The 21099-nt window shown below is 52.6% G+C and overlaps 1 protein-coding gene across 1 annotated transcript in view; it reads right to left on the bottom strand.

Annotated features, from left to right (window-relative positions):
- HNF4A (hepatocyte nuclear factor 4 alpha) overlaps positions 1-15311 on the bottom strand; it is a 68004-nt gene extending 52693 nt beyond the window's left edge. The window contains exon 1 of the mRNA XM_075011913.1: positions 15146-15311. Within this exon, the coding sequence (XP_074868014.1) occupies positions 15146-15194 (49 nt within the window). The 5' untranslated portion in view covers positions 15195-15311. The remainder of the gene's footprint in view (positions 1-15145) is intronic.
- Positions 15312-21099: the final 5788 nt, after the last annotated feature.

Here is a 21099-nt window from a genome sequence, read left to right as displayed (position 1 = left end):
CACCTCGAAATGGTACATTCTCATCTGAAATGAAAGACCTACTTGGCTGGGCTTGTGATGTCCAAGCAAAGTTCCTGATTTCAGCCACACCGACATCAAACCCCAAGGAGTTAATTCCTTGTTGGCTGACCAGTAAAGTGGAACCCTGGCATTTGATACCTTTGTATTGTTATTCTTAGCAGTCCTGTCATTCCCGAGCAGCGGGGACATCACAGTCACCTCACTGCACAATTCACCCTTATGGAGTAAAGAGTAGAATAATTGCAGAGTAATTGGGGATTTCTTTGTCTACACTGCAGCTGCCAGGCCTGGCCAGCAGACTTGCACTTGTGGGGCTTGAGATGGCAGGCTAGAAATAGCCGTATCCAGCGGAGACTTGGTCTAGGGACCAGAACTTGGGTCTATCCCGAGTCACTGCCAGAGCCACAATGGCCACATAGCTATTCTTAACATACTAGCTTGAACCTCGCTAGTGTGAGTCTGTCTGCTAGGGCTAGCAGGCTCAAACCCAGCTGCTGTGAACACATACTTTTGCAGGCCTGAAATGGAATTAGGTAACGGGGGTGAATCCTTTGAGGGTCAAGTCCTCAACCTATTTTTCAGTCACTGTAAATAAAGGAGAAGGCCGTGCTGGCTGCCAACAGCTCTGTCACCCTAAACCAGCTGCAAAATATATGGAGCAGATGGGGGCTTAGGAGAAATGTAGGCACGGGAGAGTCATGAACCAGAGCAGTGCCAGGATTGTTATACACCAGGTACCTGAGGGCAAGGCAGCACCCCCCTGCCTAGCCTTGTGGGATCCCTTCATGTGCTGACACCCAGGTGCCCAAGAGCTTTCTCTGTGCTCTCCTGTTTTCTCTGACTGGGATTTTGGGGCAGTCCAGTGTGTGGGCAGGTGAGGGGGAGGGTCATTAGCACAGCTCTGCTGAATTCATCTGTGTGAACGTTCACCACGGCTGTTCTGAAAATACCATTCTCTCCTCACTAGGCTGACTGTAAAGTTAAAGACCTAGTACCGGTACCTGTTGTCTCCTGGAGCAAGTCATAGCTGCTGCCATTCATTTTCCAGAAGATCCGCTGGGCCCCAGGAAGAAGCTAGAGCAGTCTCAGCCTCAGAGAGGGTTTTCTACCCGGCATGGCTATGAACAGGGAGCCGTGTTCAGTGCAAGTAACTGGGAGCCCAGCCGGAGCGTGGGCTGCAGGGTTAAGCTAATCTCTTAATGCTGGTCACAATGAGATTTGATTGGAAGCAGGAGTTGAGGCAATGGGGTTACAGCTTTCCTAGAGTTCTGACAAATGTTCGGACATGAATTATAAGGTGGTTCTAGATCTGCACCCTGCAGCCATGCCCTTCGGGGTCCCTGTGTCTTCTGGGCCACCTTTTCAACATATCCTCCCCCTGGCTTCTGGCCTGGCACCCAGCTATCTGAACACACCCAGGGGCAGCTGTTGGGGGTGTACAGCAGTGTTTCCCCCCAAGTTTTTCCATCCGGGGGCAGAATGCATTTTGTTCTGGGCCCCAAGGCATGTGTGGATGTGCACCACCAATAGAAACACATGCTGCCCAGTGGGGGTGGATGTGGGTGCTCTGCTGATCCACTGGGTGGGCCCTGAATCTCTCCTCGGTGGCCACCCAAGCGCTCAGCTTACAGGGAACCCAGGTGCACAACGGCACGTGCAAAGGCAGAGGCTGCTTTTGAAATCACGCCTTGCTGTGTTTTGCAGACTGACTCCGTGTGAGGCCGGCTTGGCAAGCACAGGCGAAAGCGAAAGGTTTTTATTTTTAGCGTGGTTCTGTGCAAACTTCGAGTTTCCTGTGCTACCCAGAGGGGCACAACTTCCACAGTCCCCTCTACTGAAGCATAGGGAAGGGTGTAATTATCGAATGCACTGGGACGGAGAGCCCAGTGGGGCTGTCATTACAGTCAGTGCGTTAGTATATGCTGGTTAGGTGGCCTAACATCTTTAGATGGGCTGCACTCTGGGGAATCGGCTCGCTTTGGGATTGCCTGTGTCTCACCATAGCAGCACTGCTTGCTGTATGGGGGTATTAGTGAAAGCTACACACGCTGCAGCTCAGTCAGAGGGGGTGTGTCTTGCCACACTGGTTTCCTCTTGCTCAGTCCCAAGTGCCATCAAGGTGCTGATATTGACCTTCAAAGCCACCCGTGGTCATGGCTGCGCAAGACACCTGCCTCCCTCCTGCACTGTAACTGGTGAAGTCAGCAGGGGCACCGAGGCTAAGAATCCCAGGAGCCACCAACCAGGAAGCTCTTGAGGGGTTCTGGCACTATCCCTTTCATTCAGCAGAACCTGCCAGGTGCATGGCCTAAGGCTTCTTTATTTACCCAGGCTGCTGGCTGAAGGGTTTGCAGGGCTGAGTATCTATCAGGTTGATATTTGTCAGCAAATTGACAAGGGAACTGAAATCCAGGTCCTTCAACATGTGACACACGCAAGAGCTTTCCGCTGGAGGGATCGCAGGTTGTCCCTTCTCCCCCGCCAGGGGAGGGGCCCTTTGCCATGTGGCATGCAGGAGGGACAGGCGCAGTCGGGCCTGTTAGCAAATAAGGAGAATTGCTGGCTGGCAAAGTAGAAGGAGGCCTTGAGAGAGCCACTGCTGGCCTTATCTCAGGGACTGGGGTGCTGTGGCCTCTATTGATCCTTCTGCTCCTGTCTGGCAGCAGTGCTGCTAAGCCATTTCCATGCTGGCAGCCTTGTGCAGCCGGACAGAGAAGCAAATGCTGAGTTCTAACACTGCACGGTGGAGCTGTTTGTGCACTAGGGGAATCCCACTCCTCCCCACCCCCGGAAGGAATGAGATGGTGGGGTGTTGTGGAGGGTGAGCAGCACTTTAGTGATGCTCCCCAGACCTGGATGGGGGAAGGTGTTTCAAAGGCAATGCATTGAATGTTCCCACCCAACAGCTGTTGTCCTGCCCTTGTGTTCAGCATGAGCCCTGCCAGAGCAGAATGGGCCTGGGGCTGATTGGAATGCACCAGTCCAGGCACAATTCAAGCCCCTGTTACTTCTCCAGATGTCTCCAGGGGTGCTGACTTGCCCGCTTGCTGAGCCTCCTAATCGCCCAGTAACCGGTCACTGGATCTGAGAGCTCATGTGCTTATGCATGGGGGTTTCAGAGTCCAGGTGGCTGAAGAGGCTTCCCCATTGCTAGGAGCCACTGAAACCTAGTCTGCAGGCTCCAGGTCTCCCAGTGTCTCCCTTCTCCGCTCAGCCCCCACCCCACGGGAATCTCGCCTGCTCCCCCGGGTTCCACCACAAGCTCCAAACTAAGAGCTGCTTCCCAGACAGATATTCACGACCTGCAGTTGTTTGACAGGTCTGTGCCCTGATCAGACAGAACCCACAGGATCAGTGTGAGGCTGGATCGATTCCCAGTTGGGGTTTGAGGTCTGGAATGTGTCTGACATGGAAGACGAGGCAAGGAGGGGCTGACTGCACCCGTCAGGACACAAGCCAAAGGCAACACCTGTCATACAGACTCCTGGGGAGCAAAAGATCTACTGTGCTCCTGCACCAGGACCAGGAATGGCTCCGAGCCCCCACATCCCATGACCCCACCTAATTAATACAGAGCCGAGACCACACACTGCTTCAGCCAATGCCTCCTCTGCATTTCCCTGCCTGTGGTGTGCAGACTTGGATCTACCCCCGGGGGTGGCCTTTCTTCTGCTCTGGTGGCTTCTCCTTCGCAACACATCCAGCTGCACAGCACCCTAGAGTCCCACAGTGGGCTTGCTGCTGTCTCCTGTCGGCGTCCCAGACCCCCGGGATTAGCACTGTCCCACCAGCTGAGTGTGCATGAGTGAAGTTAGCTGGAATGGGGCCGCTTGCTGGGCTGGGGCATTTATTTCTGGGCGACGGCTGAGAGACATCCCTGGAGATGTTGCTGATTTGGGGCAAAACTCCTGTAGCGAGCCAGAAACCAAAGGCATGGCGTTACCGTTGGTACCAAGGGCTGACACATCCAACTTCACGCACCATGCTCTGGCCACACCTCTTGCGACTGGGGGGCGGGAGTGGGCTGCAGCCCACACTGTTTATCAGAGCACTTGGGGTGCAGTGGAAAAACGCCCTTTAGAAAAGCTTTTAAGGGCATATGGGGAGAGGCTGCAGGCTGGCGATTTGAGAGCTTCACTAAAGCAAAATGCAGAGGTAGGAACCTGGGCTCTGCAAACGTCATTCAAGACTCCAGGCCTTGAGTCAACCCTTGGGAAACCCTGGGCAGCGGATGTAGCATATGTGTCGGCAAACACTCTTGGTGGGCCCGACTATTGATTCTGCACATATAAAAGGGTGTTGTGCCACTTGTTCAGGTTTGCACAGGTTTTACAGCTCTTGTTCTCAAAAGTGCCCATGTGTTTGGCTTTTGCTTTCTTCCTCCAGTCTGTCTGTTGACATTGGCTAAGCTGAGCAGTGTCCATGCCACTCCAGGAAGCTGAGTGTATGGCTTGCTGACACCTCCCCTGGTGTGGCTGGTATATAATCTGAGACACACCCATTTGCAGCCCCAGGAGGTTTTCTGCATGGAAGGCAGGTGAAAGGTACCTGCCACCTCCAAGCATGCAGTGCCATAGGGTTAAGACTAGTGACTGTCACACGTGGGCACCAGCACCTTCACACTAACCCCGGCAATGGAGAAGGGACCACAGCATTACAGAAACTAAACTGTTATGGCCTATTGGCAGCGAATAGAGGGACAAAGGTGCCTCAGTGTCCGAGGCCCCCCTCATTGAGAGGGAAATGAAATGATCCACCTAGATAAGCCTGGCACTGCAGAGAGAGGTGAAAATCCCACAGGACACTGACCAGCTGACCTGGGGAAAAACGCCTTTCCTACCTAAAGTATGACAATCCGTTAGATTGGAGCAGGGTGAAATGAGGGGCAGGTCCCCCCAGGGGGTGTGAAATATCATAAGTGGGGCACTGCACAATCGGCTGCTTGGTCTCAGACTCATCCAGCTCATTACAGATGTTGGCACGTTACTGTTTTTACGTCTGCGTATTCTCATTTCTATACTGATTAAAAACGATTTTACATTTTGTGCCATTAATGTCTTATTCATGCCAAAAGGTTTTGGTTATTTTTTTTTTCACAGGAACTCAACCGGAATGTCCGTCGCTTTGGGTTACATCAGACAGGTTTGGCTGGGGGGGGCCCTGCTGAGTGCAGGGATCAAAAGTGTGGCTCGATGTAAAAAGTTTGCTCACCCCTGAGTGAGAGCCGAAGCACGTGAGCAAGAAGCAGCCAGCCGAGCACTGCAGACGAGTACCGCTCAGTGCCACATCAGAGCCCTGGCCCACCTGGCCAATGACTCATCTGCTGTGGCCAGCCCTGATGCCTCAGAGAAACGAGATTTAACAAAAACCAGCCTTTCCAGGATGCATGGGGGAGGGGAATCCCGCCCTGACCCTTGCAGCCAGCTGAAACCGTGAAGGGTGAGCTTTTAGGAACATATGGCCTCAGCTGGAAATGAGCCCCAGAACTGCTGAGGCCTGCCCTTTGCCAGCCCAAGCCACGCGGTTGCACCCAGAGATTTATCCAGAGGTCTCTGGACTCGAATCGAGTTGTTGGCCCCCGGCCCACACCTAGCAAAAGGCTGTTCCAGAACCTCCTCTGACGACTGGGGCATACTTGCAGCGCTGCGCAGCTGCACTACTGTAGCCGTTCAGCACAGACACAACCCCCCCGTCACTGGCCACTGGAGTGAGGAATTAGTGTAGCCGGCTCAGATGCGTCACTTGTGCCCAGGCACGTGCAGGATTCTGAACATTTGGGCCTCGCCAGCCAGAAGAATGTCACCTCCTGTTCCTTTGCCTGGTGGTTGTCACGGTGTTAGGCTCACTAAATCACCAGCCACTACAACGTGTGAGTCCTTCCCGTGCTGTTGGCATCTGTCTCTGTGGATGAACCTAAAGCAGGCACTGTGTGGTGTTCTTTACTGCCGGCGCATACACAATGCTCAGGTGAAATGGAAAAAGGACATTTCTAATCCCCATTCCATTGCGCTGCTGCAGGGGCGAGAGATGGTTCATAGCTGCTCCAGGAGCACTGTGAGTCCTGCTTGGAAGTCTGGCTGCTCTGTGTGTGTGTCTGTGTGTGTGTCTGTGTGTGTGTGTGAGAGAGAGAGAGGGAGAGCGCACACACGTAGTGAGGTTGCGTGTATCAGAATGGAACTTGGCTTCCCTGTTGCTCTGTGATAGTTTTCAGCTCCGAGGTAGAACCAGACCTATCCTACCACTGAATGGCTCTTTGTCCCCCTCTACTGGCTACACCAGTCACGGAGGTTCACAAACCCAACAGCAGAGCCTTATGGTTTTAGGTACCTGCGTGTTCCCTGCAGATGCCCCTTTCCATAGCAACTAGTACTAAGTGAAACATTTTGAATGGAGTCACTTTTCCTAATCTTTGCAAATCATCCAACCATTTTGTCCATTTAGTCTTTACTTACATGCTTTATTGATTAGTTTCTGTGGCTAATTCTTGATCACAAACTTTTGCAGAAGCAGCTCCCAGAGAGGAGCTGAGACTCCAAATTTGAGCTGGTTTGATTGGATATGTGGGTGGCACAGGCCACTGTTTCGAATCAAGTTCAAACCTGAAATTTGCCTTCTGTGACTATTCTGCAGCAGTCACTGTTTCCACAGACATTCCTGCCAGGAAACTTGTTTGCTAGAGTATTTGAGGAAAGCAAACACAAAAGGAGCCTGAGCACAAACATTCACTGACTTTTTTCCCCATTATGTGCCTAGTTGTGAGTCTGACAGTGGTTAACAGAGACACACTGAGAGGTGCCTGTTGGGGTTTTCACAGCACCAACGCAAAAACAGCTGGGATGTGGCAGGGCACCAAGCAGCACAGCCTAGTCCAGCTGATGAGCTTTATTTAGAGCCCTGAGACCACAGCTGGGCTGCCAGTAATGCAGACCGAAGCCCTCCGTCTAGCCACAAAGTAAGCACAGCTAAGCAGCAGCAGTGTGAGCTTCCTTTGTGCCCTCCTGAGAACGTGACTCCCACTGGGAACGACTGGGGCTACCAGAGGGAGTTTGTCTCCCTGCTCTTTCAGGCCATGACCGTATTGTTCTCACTAGAGGTAGGACTTGAGACAGGCCACTGAATAGGCAGATGGCACTGACTTTTGATCACTGTTAGCCTTGGTTGGATCAGGACTGACGCTGGCAACCTTTGGGGGAGAGCTTTGTACCTAATTCTCAATATTCTGAATCACCCAAACTCCTGAAGAACTTTGGGGTAATTCCTTTGCATGCAGAGTGCAACTCTCTTTCCCACCAATGGCGGGACACACGGGCTGTGTCGTCACGTGCCGCTTCTTCCGGATGCGCCATGGTAATGAGCCGTCTGGAAGATGCTAATGAGCTGTGGACGTAAATTTCCCACGCCTCATTAGCATATGGCCATGTGATTTGGAGTCTGGAAAAAGCTCTTCCAGACTCCAAAATACGCGCATGGACGCGCAGCCTGCGGGGATCTTCCAGAAGGAAACTCTCCTTCCGGAAGCCCCTTCTTCCTCCTTTTGGAAGATGCCCACGGGCCCCACATCCGCATGTGTATTTTGGAGATTGGAAGAGCTTCTTCCAGACTCTAACTGACATGGCCATATGCTAATGAGGCATGGGAAATTTACATCCGTGCCTCATTAGCATCTTCTGGATGACTCATTACCATGCCGCTTCCGGAAGAAGCGGCACGTGAAGACACAGCCCCGGAGACTGAATGAACTTTCCTAGGTGCTGCATATGAGTGCAGAAAAGGGGCTCATTGTTTAAAGGCAGAAGGAAACGAAACAGATGGTTCCATCTACCCACCTGTGTCATCAGTGACAAGAGTCCCGGAATAGATAAGCAGCTACAGTACTGCTGGCATTTAGAACCATTTTCCTTAGGCCTGCTCCTGAACAGGATTACATGAAACTTTGCTGGGGATCTAGCTGTATTACAGGTCCCAGCATTGCTAAGCTGAAACAATGTCCCCAGCAGTGGGGCATTTGTAGAGAAAGTCCCTAGTCTGGACAGCACCTTACAGTCCAAACAAGGCCTACCAGTGGGAGTCAGACCATCACCAAGGGGATAAGGAAATGTCAGTGTGGGGAGACAAAACTATTTGCAATACAAATTTAAGCTCTGCTGTTGTAGCTTATGCTGGCTGTTGTCCCGGAAGTGGGTTGCATTTTACTAGGGCTCTGTGTATAGATCATAAAGCTGCACTGTGGGACCACCATTCAGACAGACAGCATGTGCTATTATGTTTATAGTTAAAGAGCTGTTTAACTAGGACTTCCATCAGCACAGCCACATTGTCCACCAGCCTTGTGCTGTTGCTTAGAAATGAAACTCACTGGGCAGGACGGATGCCTCTGTTTGGCAGAAGCTGGGAATGGACAACAGAGGATGGATCATTTGATTGCTTCTTCTGTAAATTTCGTCTCCAGCACCTGGTACTGGCCGCAGTTGGAAGACAGGAGACTGGGCGAGATGAATCTTTGGTCTGACCAAGTCTGGCCGTTCTTAAAAACAAAAACTGGTGGAATACAAAATATTGCTTCTGATTCAGGGAGAAATCTTCTCCCCTTAAAGACCACAACGTAGGCCTGAGATGGGACTTCAAATGCTGCACAGGCCTGGTGCTGGCTCGCAGCCCAGGGTTAAATTTCACAGACTATGAATCGTGACGCTTGTTTCTCTCTCCCTTATCAAAAGCCACAGAATTATGTGGAACTAGCTCAGAACATGGCAACGTCGCTAGTGTCCGTGGGGTGTCAGGTGGAGGTGAACGGGGGCAATTGCCCTGGGGCCTGTCAATTGTAAAGGGCCTGGGACTCTGAGCTGTCACTACTGTGGGAGCCGTGGCAGCTGGAACTCTGGGCTCTTTAGAATCACCGCCTGAGAGCTTGGCGGCACGCTCCAGCGTCCCCGCCCCAGCCCGCCCCTTTGGCCTGAGGCCGGCCCCTTCTGGGAGCATGGAACCAGATTCCCCTGCCATTGCCCAGGGGCCCAGAGATCCTTTCAGTTCCCCTGACTGTCAGCTGCATTGCTACAAAACTGCACAGAACCCACCTTTCATCTCAAGCTCTCCCCACACCCCACACATGCAGTGAATGGGATCTGCCGTGTCTCTGGGCAGAGACACTGCACGGCCCTCAGCTCCACATCCCAGGCATTTCGTTATACAGTGGGGACGTTTTCATGACTAAAGAGCCTCTGAGCTCTAAGAGACATCATGGTAGGTAAGTCCAGGGCTGCTAAAGTAAAGAACTCCCCTTTGTTTAGCGTTTAAGTCACTTTGCCTGTTCTTCAATGTCGTGGAAAACCCTGCTCAGCTGTTTTCCAGCAGGTAAATCCTTCCCCAGACACTCACAGACCTAACACCGTGGTGTGCTCCTTCCCAACTTGTTAGCTGGCTCCTTGGAATGAACAACGAAACTGAGGGTAAGCAATTGGGGGCAGAAAGCACATCTTTACGTAAGTTGTGTCTGATGGCCCTGATCCTCACGGCACTACCAGAATGTCTCTCCCACACTCAAACAATCATAATCACGTTCTGTTAAATTTAGCTGTGCAACGTTGGGTGCAATTGTTAGCCGATTCTGCGTGCAGTTAATAAGCCAGCACATGCAAATGGGGTAATTGCCAGCATCATTAGCACTTCGCTCTTCCTTTCCTCCACCGTGGCCAAAGGAAAAGAAAACCCTTGACACAAATATTACTCCTTATCTTATTCAGCACTTCTCTGGCACATAAGATTCTCCCAGCCTTTCCCTCAGCATTACACCCAGATTACTGGGGAAGGGGGATAAACTGAGGCAGGGGAGCTTGAGTCACATGGCCAAGTTCAGCAGCGACAATATTGGTAACAGACCACAGGCCTCCCGCCTTTTGTTGTGGATCCCTGTTCTAACCACTAGCCCGCACCTAGTCCTAGGATTTTGAGCTGACAGACCTGGGCAAGGTGGGGAGAGGCGGAGCCACACTCTCAGAAGGGGCGTGGCCACAGACAGAAAGGGCAGCGCTGGAGCAGCTGTCGCTCAGGCCACCTGGATTGCACTGCTGCAGCGTTGTCTGGGGCTCTGCACCGTGCTACACAGGGCTCCAGAAGTGATTTAAACTGCCCAGGTCTCTGGCTGCTGCTGCTGAGATCACAGCAGCAGCAGCTGCAGTTAGAGCCAAAACCTCTTTGGCTCACTGGGCCCCAGGGCAGTTGCCCCCTTTTGCACTTCCCCCCTCCACCCATTGAATTCCATCTTAAGTCACTATCATGTGAGGGACAATGCAAAGCAGTGGCCTTGGCTGGACTGGTCTGGCTCCTCTCCCATCTCCTAAAAGGCAGCTGTGACACCTTCACCAGCTTTATAGCAGGAAGAGTTCCCCTGCCCACGGGAAATTCTTCAGTGGCTGTTTCTGTCCACTTTGCACCACTTAAACACTATCTAGCGATCTACTGATCTACCTATCCATCTATCATAAAGGCTGACCTGCCCTTCCTTTCCAGAGTGGCCCTACAGAACTAAGATTCCAGCTTTTGTCTGAAGAATCCTTCACCCAAACTCTGATTCGTGCCAGAGGCTCTCTGAGGTCCCGCTCTCAGCCACATTTTCCTCCACTTGTATTTAGATAACTTTTTAACCTTCTGCAGCTCCAGTGATTCCTCTTGCTTTAGTCTGGGAGACGCCTTTTTTGTTGTTTTTTTTCCCAAAGGCCTCTGACTCAGGCAGACTTGGCAGGTCTTTCCTGGGACTATCAAACAGAGAGTGTCTGTTGCGAGCTCTCTTTTGTTTATCCATGAAACAGATGGGGAGACCAGCTCTGCAGGTGAGATGTGGAGTAATTCTTCCCAAGCGTAGCTGATACGACAGTGCTTGCCTCCCACTTGTGTCCCACACGCAACCTGCAAGCTCTTCCCAGCCTCTCGTTGGCGTTTGTTCGGGGCTGGACTCTAGGAGAAAATTAGCTGGAGGAATATTTGACTCGGCTTGTTTAAAAGTTCCCAGGAAATCTTGTCGATGTTTGAGGCTGGCAAACCGCTGCTCTTGGTAAAGCGAGGCGCATGGGGACATACTGACTTTACCAATAAGTGAGTTAATAGATTGCCTTCAGCCCTGCTTGGCTGCTACTACCGCAAACGGCTGAATAAAGACGTGCTCTTTATTGTGGGGGAGGGGGAGAGACATCGCAACCCCCCGCCTCCAAGTCAGACGCATATCACAAACATCTTCAGTGCAGGAGGACTCAGGCTGGGGGTGTCTGCACCTCCAAGCCTTTGCAGCCAGGGCTCTCTCTGCCCAGTGGGAGAATCACACTCATCCTTCCCTTTCTGCAGCTAGGCATGCACAGCTTCATCCCTGCTAGACAAAACAGATCAGGGGTGGGAGGATCCATTCTTGAGGAGCAGGTGGTGGGAGAAAATTGCCTGAATTGTTGAAACCAGCCTGGACAGAGCTGTGTTGGCAGACGTGCCAAAGGAGTGACCATGCACTAGCCAGGGTTTGAGGGTGGGCAGTGAGATGGCCATATCAGGGGGCATCAAACCCACTTCTAGCACTGCAGCCGCTTTCTGCAACAAGTACACGTTCTGTCCTTGTGCTCAGCTCGGACCCTTCACTGTGTGCTTCCTACCTATGTCGTGAATTGTTGTTGCTCTAGGGCCCGGATGTGGGCACACAGTAACAGACCTGCCCCTGCCCGAAGGGTTTCAATCGACGAGGCAAACTAAGGACGTGTTAGCACCTTGATTCCTTTGTGCCATCTGCCCTGCTCTCCTAGCTGCTCCTTTTGCTTCTCTCAGCCACCTACATCTTCGCACCCTTGCCCCTTGCTACGTCTGTGCCTGGAAGGCCCTGCTTCTCCCCGGACACTTCCTCTCCTGACGCCTTGACCCCATCAGTCATATCACGCCTTACGATGATCACCTCTCTGAGGTTGCAGCACAGACCCCTGGCTTGTGCCATCTGCCTGCAACGCCAGCTCTTGTGTGTGTCTGGCCCTGGTTAGAAGAGGGACCTCTGCAGAGGAGCCATGTCTCTGGAGGTGTTTGGAGAGCCCTGACCACTCTCTACACCCAACAAGGATTATTCTAAGTTTGGGCCTGACCCTGCAGGGTGCTCAGGGCCTCCTTGAGGTCAGTTGGATCCTTGCAGGATCAGGCTCCTTTGTGCATGTGGTTTCGAAAGTGCAAGCATTTGTGTGAGCTGCTCCTGGAACAAACCTGGTCACTGAGCATCCCATGACCCTAGGCAATGGGACTTGGCACACACAAGCAGGGGGCTGACTCAAAGAGCAGCAAACCATTGTTCATAAAAAACTGATGACCCACTTCAGAGCTCACGTTAACCCAGGGGTTGGCAACCAAAAGAGCAAGAAGAGCCATTGATTTCTATTTGGTATAAAACTCAATAATTCGAGAGCTGCGATGTATGTGAATACGAAACGGTCCTTAATAAAGAACATTGAAGCATACTTTTTATAACTCTTACATTAAGAATAGTGCACACACAATGATTTGTAATGGGATAGATGTTTAGTGCAGGATGCTTACAAACTTTTTACATATTCTATTTCCTCACACTTAACATGTGTGTTTGTACCACTGTCTTCCTGACTTTCATTCCTGAACCTTCTCTCTCTGGAGAACGCGAGGGGGAGTTATCCAATGTTTTAAGATCACATTGTTGAGAGTTTAGACACAAGTGGTTCATTCTGAGGCCTGTAGATGTTTGCTGTTTATCGAAAATCATCAGGAGGGTTTTCTTTTGTTTTTGTTTTGTTTTTTCACTTTGCAATTTCAGCATCAGGAGCCACAAAGAAGTCCTTAAGGAGCTGCATGCAGGTTGCAGACCCCTACTTTAACTCCAGAGGTCCTTTCCCTCCTCTTGACTTCTACAGCTCTGTGAAATCATCTGGGCTTTTTGCCCATTGAAAACTGCAGCCAGCCAGACCATGGCATGTATGGGATATTCAAAGGCACACAAGCTATTACAGACCAGAATGTATTTTATGAGATGTCCCCAGTTCTCCTGCTCCATCAAATCTTACTGATGGTGTTTAACGTAAGCCCTGAGGCAAGGTAACAACAGGCCAGAGCCTTAGCTGGTGTAAACAGGCTTAGCTCCATGAAGCAGAGTGACCCTGATTTGCACTGACCGAGGACATGGTCCAAAGAGAGGCTCCTGGTGAGATGTCCATTGCTGTCTACAGAAAACCTATCTGGAGAATATTTAAGTGACCATCTTTTTATCCAGTTTTAGGCTGGCAAAAAGAGTGTGACCACAATCCCACCTGGACAAATAGCTCCCAGGGGTTCACTGGCACATGGACATCTCAAATGCCCCCCATGCCAATGTGCATCTGCTCTTTGTTCCTAACAGTGACTGCAGGACAGGCACAAGTTGTCAGACTGAACAGCCCTCTGGAGGATTCAGTGTTTTTCTACAGAACAGGGACAGACTGGGGTCGGGGGATAGGGTGAAAGAGTCAGTGCCCAGCCAGTGCCAGGTCAGAAGACTTCCGTCACCAGTGTTGTGCTCTTTGTGAACGCGTGCAACCACCGGGCACAGGCAAGATGGTGACTTAGGCAAGCTTAGCTGGCAGCCGGACTGGTTGTTTCATCTTTCTTGGCCTTGGCAATTTTGCTTAAGAAACTCCGAGTCCCTTCGGTCCCGCTGCCAGCTGGTGGGTGTAACGGCTCTCTTTTATTCAGGATAAATGTACAAAGCAACCGAGCTCCTTTGTAGCGAGCTGAGCTAATAGGATCCTCCCCCCAAACAAGGCTTGAGTGGAAGCTGAACCATATGGTCCAAAGTGTTATCCAAGAAAAAGATGTAGCACACCCAGGGGCTGGGGCACTGACTGGTGGAGCTGCAAGTGTCTCTCTGTGAGAGAAGCGTCGAGAAACACCAGGGAAGCTGACAGGAGGAACAGACAGACAGCCACAGAAGCCCTTGGAGCAGCTCCTCAAGAAAGAAGAGCTTTTGGAAAGGGTGCTGGCTTGGAATTGTGAGTAAAGAAACTGTTTCCTGTTATTTGGCTCCTGCCACATTCAGTGGACTAGAACGGGACACATTCTTTGTAAATAAAGAGGGTTACATCAAAGGAAGACCTGAGTCCATCATCAATTTCTTATAAGGGAAACAATCCAGGGAACTGTGAATTCTGGCAACCTTGCTTGGGTCAAAAAAGGGGTAACGATGATGATAATAGCAGCATCTAAAGGAGGAAAGTGATCATCACCCTCTAGTTAACAGGAAGTGCTTTAGCATTCCGGAAAAGCAAAACAAGCTTGTAGCACTGGGGATAATGCAGAACTGCCTTGTGCTTCTCCCTGCTCATTCCTAACTGCCCTGTGTGCACAAGTAAGGTCTAACCTCACTGCCAAGCAGGGACCTATAGGGCACCTCCTCCAGCAACCAGGCATTCCTAACCAATAGCACACCTGCCAGCGTGTGCCTCAGTCAGGCCATTTTCTGCTTGTGGGCTAAAACTGCTGCCTGGGATTCTTGCACTGTGCAGGTCCCACAAACCGGCCCCCTTGTGGTCAGCCATCTCTGACCGTTATGGGGGAAACCAGGGCTAGCGGAGAGGAAAGCCTGCCTTGTTACTGATCTGCCACGCACCACCCGAGCGCTGCACGGACCCTGACCGGGCCCAGCTTTCACTTTGCCTCTCAGCCCCGCTGATTCCATGTGTTCTTTTCACCAGTCAGAGAACAAATCAGACAGCCAGGCCCAGACCCGAGCACACCTCCAGCTGCGTGGCACTGCTCCTCCTGCCGAGAACGCCACCGATTTCTCCTGCTGCCGGCAAAACACCGTGAAGAGAATTCCAGAAAGAGCCCCCTCTCCTCCAGGCCGGTGTCCTTACTCAGAGACCTTCCCTACCCCACAAATCCTTGTCTATTATGGGCCAAATCCGGAGCATGCTCAATCAGGCAAAACACCTCTTCAAGTCGGGAGGAGTTTGCCTGAGCAGAGCCCTAAGGATTGGGCCTCTGCAGTGTAAATGCCACACACGCCACCAGCCTGTAGCTTCCGACCTTCCCTGTCAGTCGCTCCCACTAGCAATGCCTGCCCTGAGCCCAGAGACCCAACAAGGAAGATTGTAACCCACGCACTCACCGTATGAAGCCTCCATCTTAGCGCTTAGCTGGGCGATTACATTGACCATGTCTCGTCGACTAATTCTATAGGAACCCCTGGGCAGACAACTGAGAATGTGTAAAATAATAAATATAGGTGCAAGGAGCTAGGTGAAGGCAGGAGGGGCTGCAGAAAGGGAGGGCGAGAGAACCTGCCTCTCCTGTTATCTTATTGATTCACTTAATCAGGGCTAATGTGGGTGGAGATGTTAAATAGTAACCAAGCTCTTATGGAAACCAATCTGCAAGGTGCTGCCACCGTAGCTATGGCAACTGCTGCCAAGCTAGAAACTCAAACCTGGCTTATAGTGCTGGGTTTTTGGGGTTCCCGCTCAGGCCAGGCTGACCCCAGCGCTAGGAGCTGCTCTCTTCTTCCTCTCCCCGAAAAGTAGGCTGCTGGGAGAGATCTGCAGGCGTAGAGCTCTGAAAGGGGAAGGGAGGGGCAAGCCAGCACAGCCTTCCTGCTCCCAGATACAGCACTTTTTATTGCGGTTGCCAAACAAGAGAGAAAACAAAGGCTCGGTGTCTGTGCACATGGGTGAGACTGTGCAGGCCACTCGGATGTGTGCCCAGGGACACATGCCTGGGTGTGTGCCGGTGGTGGGGGAAGGGGTGCGGATGCTCATTTATATTGCGCGTAAATGGGCATCTGCATTTGTGCAAGAGTGCCCGGGCGTTTGCGTGTAGGCGCATTTACGGGAGGAGGTGTGAGAGGTTTGTCCTTTGTGTGGTGAGTGTGTGTTTGCAGATGGTGGTGTTTATAGGCAAGTGTGTGCAAATCCAGTCACATCGACCACAGACCTAGCCCTTTGGTGGTTACGCCGGGGGTAGGAAAATACGAAACTCTTAAGTCAGACTTTCCACAAACACAGAATCAGTGACCACCAATGAGAGGTGGAAAGTGGAGGCAAAAACCCCACTTACCCCAATTCAGTTGCAGAGAGGAGAGATTCCAAGGCCAGCGTGGCAGAGGAACACTCTGCCTGCAGCGGGTGCCTTGTGATGAGGTGAGCCTGCTCCGAGGCTCTTACACAATCTTGAGGGGCCAGGTTGAGTCTCCCCAATGTGCTCTGCAGCTATTGACCTTCAAACACCCCCCACTGATCCTTCCAGACAAGCTACCAGGGGCCAAGTGGGATTCTGCAAGAAGACACAGAACAGGAGAACATCCCAGCAGGGTTCCCTCTAATTTTTTCTATCCATGGGCAGAATAAATGTTGTTATGTGCACCAAGGCATGTGCATATGCGCACCACCAGTAGAAACACAGGCTGCCGGCTGTAAGCGCTCTGCTGATCAGCTGGGTGGCACCTCATTCTCTCCTTGGTGGCCACCCAAGTGCTCAGCTTACAGGGAGCACTGCATCCCAGCCATCGCCTCTCTCTTTGCCCCCTGCTTGCAGCTTCAGGGCTGGGACCTCCTGAAGGTGTTTCCCCACAGAGACAAGAGAGTTCTCCCAGCATGCAGCACTTTATAATTTACAGTTGCCGGTTCTCACTGTTGCTGACTGAAGCACACTGGACCTTGGTCCAGCCCCTGTAACCAGTTCCTGGGCAACTTGCATCACCTGGCTCGTGTGCAGTGCCTGTGAGCTCCTAGCAGACCCATAGGACACGTCCCACTGTCCTGCACAGAGGAGCCTCGCCTGGCACCTTGGAAGGTGTAGGTGGAGCATTCTGTATCCAAACAATCTTGCTTGGATGCATCACCCTGGCAGGGCTGTCCAGCTGCACCCATACCGCCAGACCTGGGGCTGCCGCAGAGCAGATGTCGTTGGTGATGCTGAGGTGATGCTGGGGAGATGGAGAGGCCAGACTTGTGGTCTGAAAGCCACCAGCTTGCAAGTAAAGGCTTGAGTCCATGTGCCGCCCCTCCCCACTCCAGTATCAAACGGCCGACCAAGTGGGAAGTGCTCACCCTGCAGAAAACAGCAGCATAAGCTCTGATCACTTTCTGCCATCAGCAGCTTTCTGCTCCTTTGTGTATCCCCCACACGCCTGCATGCTGCAGCCCCAGGAGGTGCTGGAAGTACGGGTGCGGCTTGCTGCCACATCCCCTGGCTTGAAGGGGTTTCCATGAGAGACAAGACAGACAGACTGGTTCAGCAGCTCCCAGCATCACCACTGTAGGAATTGTTCCAGTACCTCTGGCTGCCCTGTGCCCAGAGCCAGGCACCAAGAGTCACGGCGGGCTTTGCTCCCTGCTCCTCAGCTTTGGTAGCCGCAGCCCTGAGCTGCCTGATGGGGGTGACCCAGAGAGCCTCTGCAAAGCATGAAGAGCTCAGCACTAACACACTCCTGAACCAGAGTGTTGGAGCAAGCAAAACCCAGCACGCGCAGCTCTTGTACGGGGCCAGGAACGTTGCTTCTCAGTTCCACCCAGACCTGCTGAACCTCAGCCTTTCTGCAGGAGGCTCCAGCTCTCAGGGAACTTCTCAGGACTGCCTCAGAAATCTCTCACTGCTCATGCCCAGTGGGGATGGGAGTGTAAAGGGGGCAGTTGCCCCAGTGCACGGCCTTTCAAGGGCCCAGAGCTCCACCTGCCCCCGCACTGCTACTTCAGCAGCAGCCAGAGCTCCCGGCCCCCTTTGAAGTGTGGGTAGAGCTGCTCCATCTCTCTGCACGGCTGTGGAGGGCCCAGCGTGTGGTCCAAGTGGAGCTAAGGGTGACTGCCCTTGGCCCAGTCCCTTCCACCCTTGATCCAGCCCCTTCTGAGGGCATGGAGCTGCCACCCTTTGCCCCAGGGCCTGTAGTGGCTATTGGCTCTGTTACCTAGGTGCCAAAAACATGGGGTCCACAACAGAGCAGACAAGGCTGATGGAACAGAAGAGGGATAGAGAGATGGGGCCGGTCAGAAGCCCTGGAGTCCTGCAGCTCGGGGAGTGGAGGGGTGTCCCAGTAAGCCCCACGTGTGACGTGCTTTTGGCCTGAGTAACGATTGTCAGTGGTTTTGAGGCTGTGTTCTCCCTGGATGGACAGAGAGAAGCCCAGGGGCCAGCACAGAGAGAGGAAACACAGGCTGTTCACTGTCTGAGCCGAGTCACAGCCATCTCCCTGTGCCAGTTATCGGAGCGGAGTAACGGAAGGGGCTGTGCGGCCTGGGGCCAGGCGCGGGTGGGGGCCAGACGGCCAGTTTGGGGCTGATGTGTCTGACGTGGTGGCATCTGCAGTTTGAGGGTGGGATAAGGATAGAGGGGGCCTCAGAATCTGGGGCAGGAGTGTCTGAGACTGATGGGTAGGGAAGTGACTCAGGAACCAGCCTCTGCAGGCGGGTGGGGGATGCAGAGCACCTGCAGACCAACTGGGCCACCCCTCTGATATTTGAATCTATTGGGGAGGGGGGGTCTACCCAGACCCCTGGCCTGGGGTGGGCCAGACCATCTCCTGCATCTTGAGGCTGGGCTGTGTGACCTGCAGCCACCCACCATACAGTGTGATATGGAGGGTGGGTGGCTGCAGTTTAGGGGAAGTGGGTTGACACAGCCCCTAAGAGTTCTTGCTTGGCGTTATTTCTCCTCGGCCCTTTCTTCAGGGCAGAAGCGTGGGGAGGGGAGAGGGCAGGGCTGGCGGGCAGAAATGCTCCTGCTGGGCTATCCCCGTCCAGTGCAGAAAGGGGAAGAGCTCACAGGATGTGTCTTGTTTATCTTTGGTCAGAGGCCAGCCAAGCGAGCCAGACGGGACTGAGCCCAGAGGCGGCTGGGCTGGATCCTCCCATTGTCAGAGTAGATAAGGGAGGCGCTGCCCTTTGTTTGCTGCTAACGCCACAGATCAGCATGATCTGCCCCTCCGCAGCCCGCTGCCCTGACACGCTTCCTTCGGCCTCCAGTCATGCTGCACCTCTGCGGAGTTAAAGATTCACTTGCCTCTAGCCATGATTCTTGGAAGGGAGGCCTTGATCTGATCACATTGCATTGATGACCTGAGATTAGCCCTCTCATTGCAGGGTCGCTAGGCCAATGGGTTCCCTCGACCACTGCACCGCTATGGCCTCCGTGCCGCACAGGACTCGGCTGAGTGCCCAGCTCTCGCATGTTTGAGCCCTTCCTTGCTCTCAGGTCAAGAGAACAGTTCCAACTACTTGCTCATGCTGCACTGGCAGGCTCCCTGCCCTCCCAGAGGAATCACTGAAAAGTAGGTCTGGAAGGGGTCTTGAGAAGTCAGCAAGTCCAGCTGAGGCAGGTCCAAGCAAACCTAGATCATCCCTGAGAGAAGCTTGTCTGCCCATCTTAAATACTTCCAGTGACAGGGAGTCGACAGTCTCCCATGGAAGCCTGATTCAGAGCTTAAATAACCCACAGTTAGGACGTTTTCCTAATATCCAATCTAAATCTCCTTTGCTGCAGATAAAGCTCCTTATTTCTTGTCCTACCTTCAGCAGACACAGAACAACCGGGCACTGTTCTCTTTATAACAGCCCTTCACATGGCTGGAGATTGTTATGAAGTCCCTACTCAGTCAAGCCCCTGCAGGGCTGAACATCCCCAGGTTCTGCAAAGGTCAGGATCTCTAAACCGTTTTCTCACGGTTGTAGCTCTCCTCTGGACTCTCTCCAATTTGTCCCCATCTCTCCTAAACTATATTACTCACAACTGGGCCCAGTGCTTCAGCTGAGACCTTACCAGTGCTGAGCAGAGGGAAAAATCACCTTCCATGTCTTCCATACCACACACCTATTAATATACCCTCCAGAATGATATTTGCCTTTCTGTAATAGCACCACGTTGTTGGCTCGTATTCAATGTGTGATCCAAGCCAGCCCCCGGATCTTTTCAGCAGTGCTACCACCTGGCCAGTTATCCCCCCATTTCTAGTTGTGCGGTTGATTTTTGCTTCCCACCCGTCGTACTCTGCACTTATCTTTATTAAAATTTACCTTGTTGATTTCAAACCAATTTTCCTATTTGTGAAGGTCATTTTGGACTCCGGTCCTGTCGTCTCCAGTGCTTGCAACCCATCCAGCACCACATGCTGCTGTGCTGCAGACCCACCTGATGAATAAGGAGACCTCCTAACCCAACCAAACAGGGAAATTGGCCGGTTCACGCATTTGGGCCTCTGGGTCAGCTAAGTTCATTGCAGGGTACTGGGAGCTACGCCAGCCTGAAGGAGACTGTGCCTTCTCAGTGTGCACCTCGAGGCTCTCAAGCTGGTCGCCTTCCTCGCTGACCAGCAACTTGTCCTCTCCGCCTGCCCGCTGTAGGTAAACCAGAGACTTGGGCGAAGAATCTCACTTTTAAAGCACTTTGCTGGAGTCGACCTCAAGGCAATGCCTTTCTTCCACCACAAGGAGGAGCACATTACACAAGCAGCACCACATGAGAACTGCAACAGTCGCCTTTGGAAAAAGAGCTGGTGGGGGTTAAAGGAACTGCAGGTCGGTGATGGAGTTCCCTTCCTGTGCCCCCATCCCTGCCTTGGGCTGCATCTCAGCCAGAGCTGCCTGCACCAGCTGGGCTATGATCAGAGGCAACTTGCTGCAAAGAGGAAGACAAAGTTTATACCTTGTAAGGGCACGGTTCCTGGGGTTGGGCCGTCAACACAGACAGGCACAGGCACCTCGGTCCCAAACTTTTATTGCAAAGTTCTGACAAAGGCTTCGTGCCGGAGCGGGGGAAACACGTGGGAAGCAGCTGAGAAAGGAGGCAGTGGGCATGAAGCGTCCCCCCCTGCGTGCTCAGCGCCCCCCCTCCCCGGGACTGTCACTTCCGGGGGATGCTCAGAGGAAAGTCTGAGCATTTCTGACAAAGATCATATGCCTTACACAGGACTGGGGAGCACTACAGAGCTGGGAACAGGACAGCATCTCAGTGTGACGGCCCCCTCGACACACCCCTACCTCGGGCACTTACTGCCCTCAGAGGACCACTGCCAGGTTCCTTGGGAAGCTAGGCAAGAGAGACAAAGTGACAGCGCACAGTCACTCCCTGCACAGCACT

Source organism: Carettochelys insculpta, chromosome 17 (assembly GCF_033958435.1).
Source record: "Carettochelys insculpta isolate YL-2023 chromosome 17, ASM3395843v1, whole genome shotgun sequence".
Taxonomy (NCBI): domain Eukaryota; kingdom Metazoa; phylum Chordata; order Testudines; family Carettochelyidae; genus Carettochelys; species Carettochelys insculpta.
This window is presented reverse-complemented; position numbering and strand designations above follow the sequence as displayed.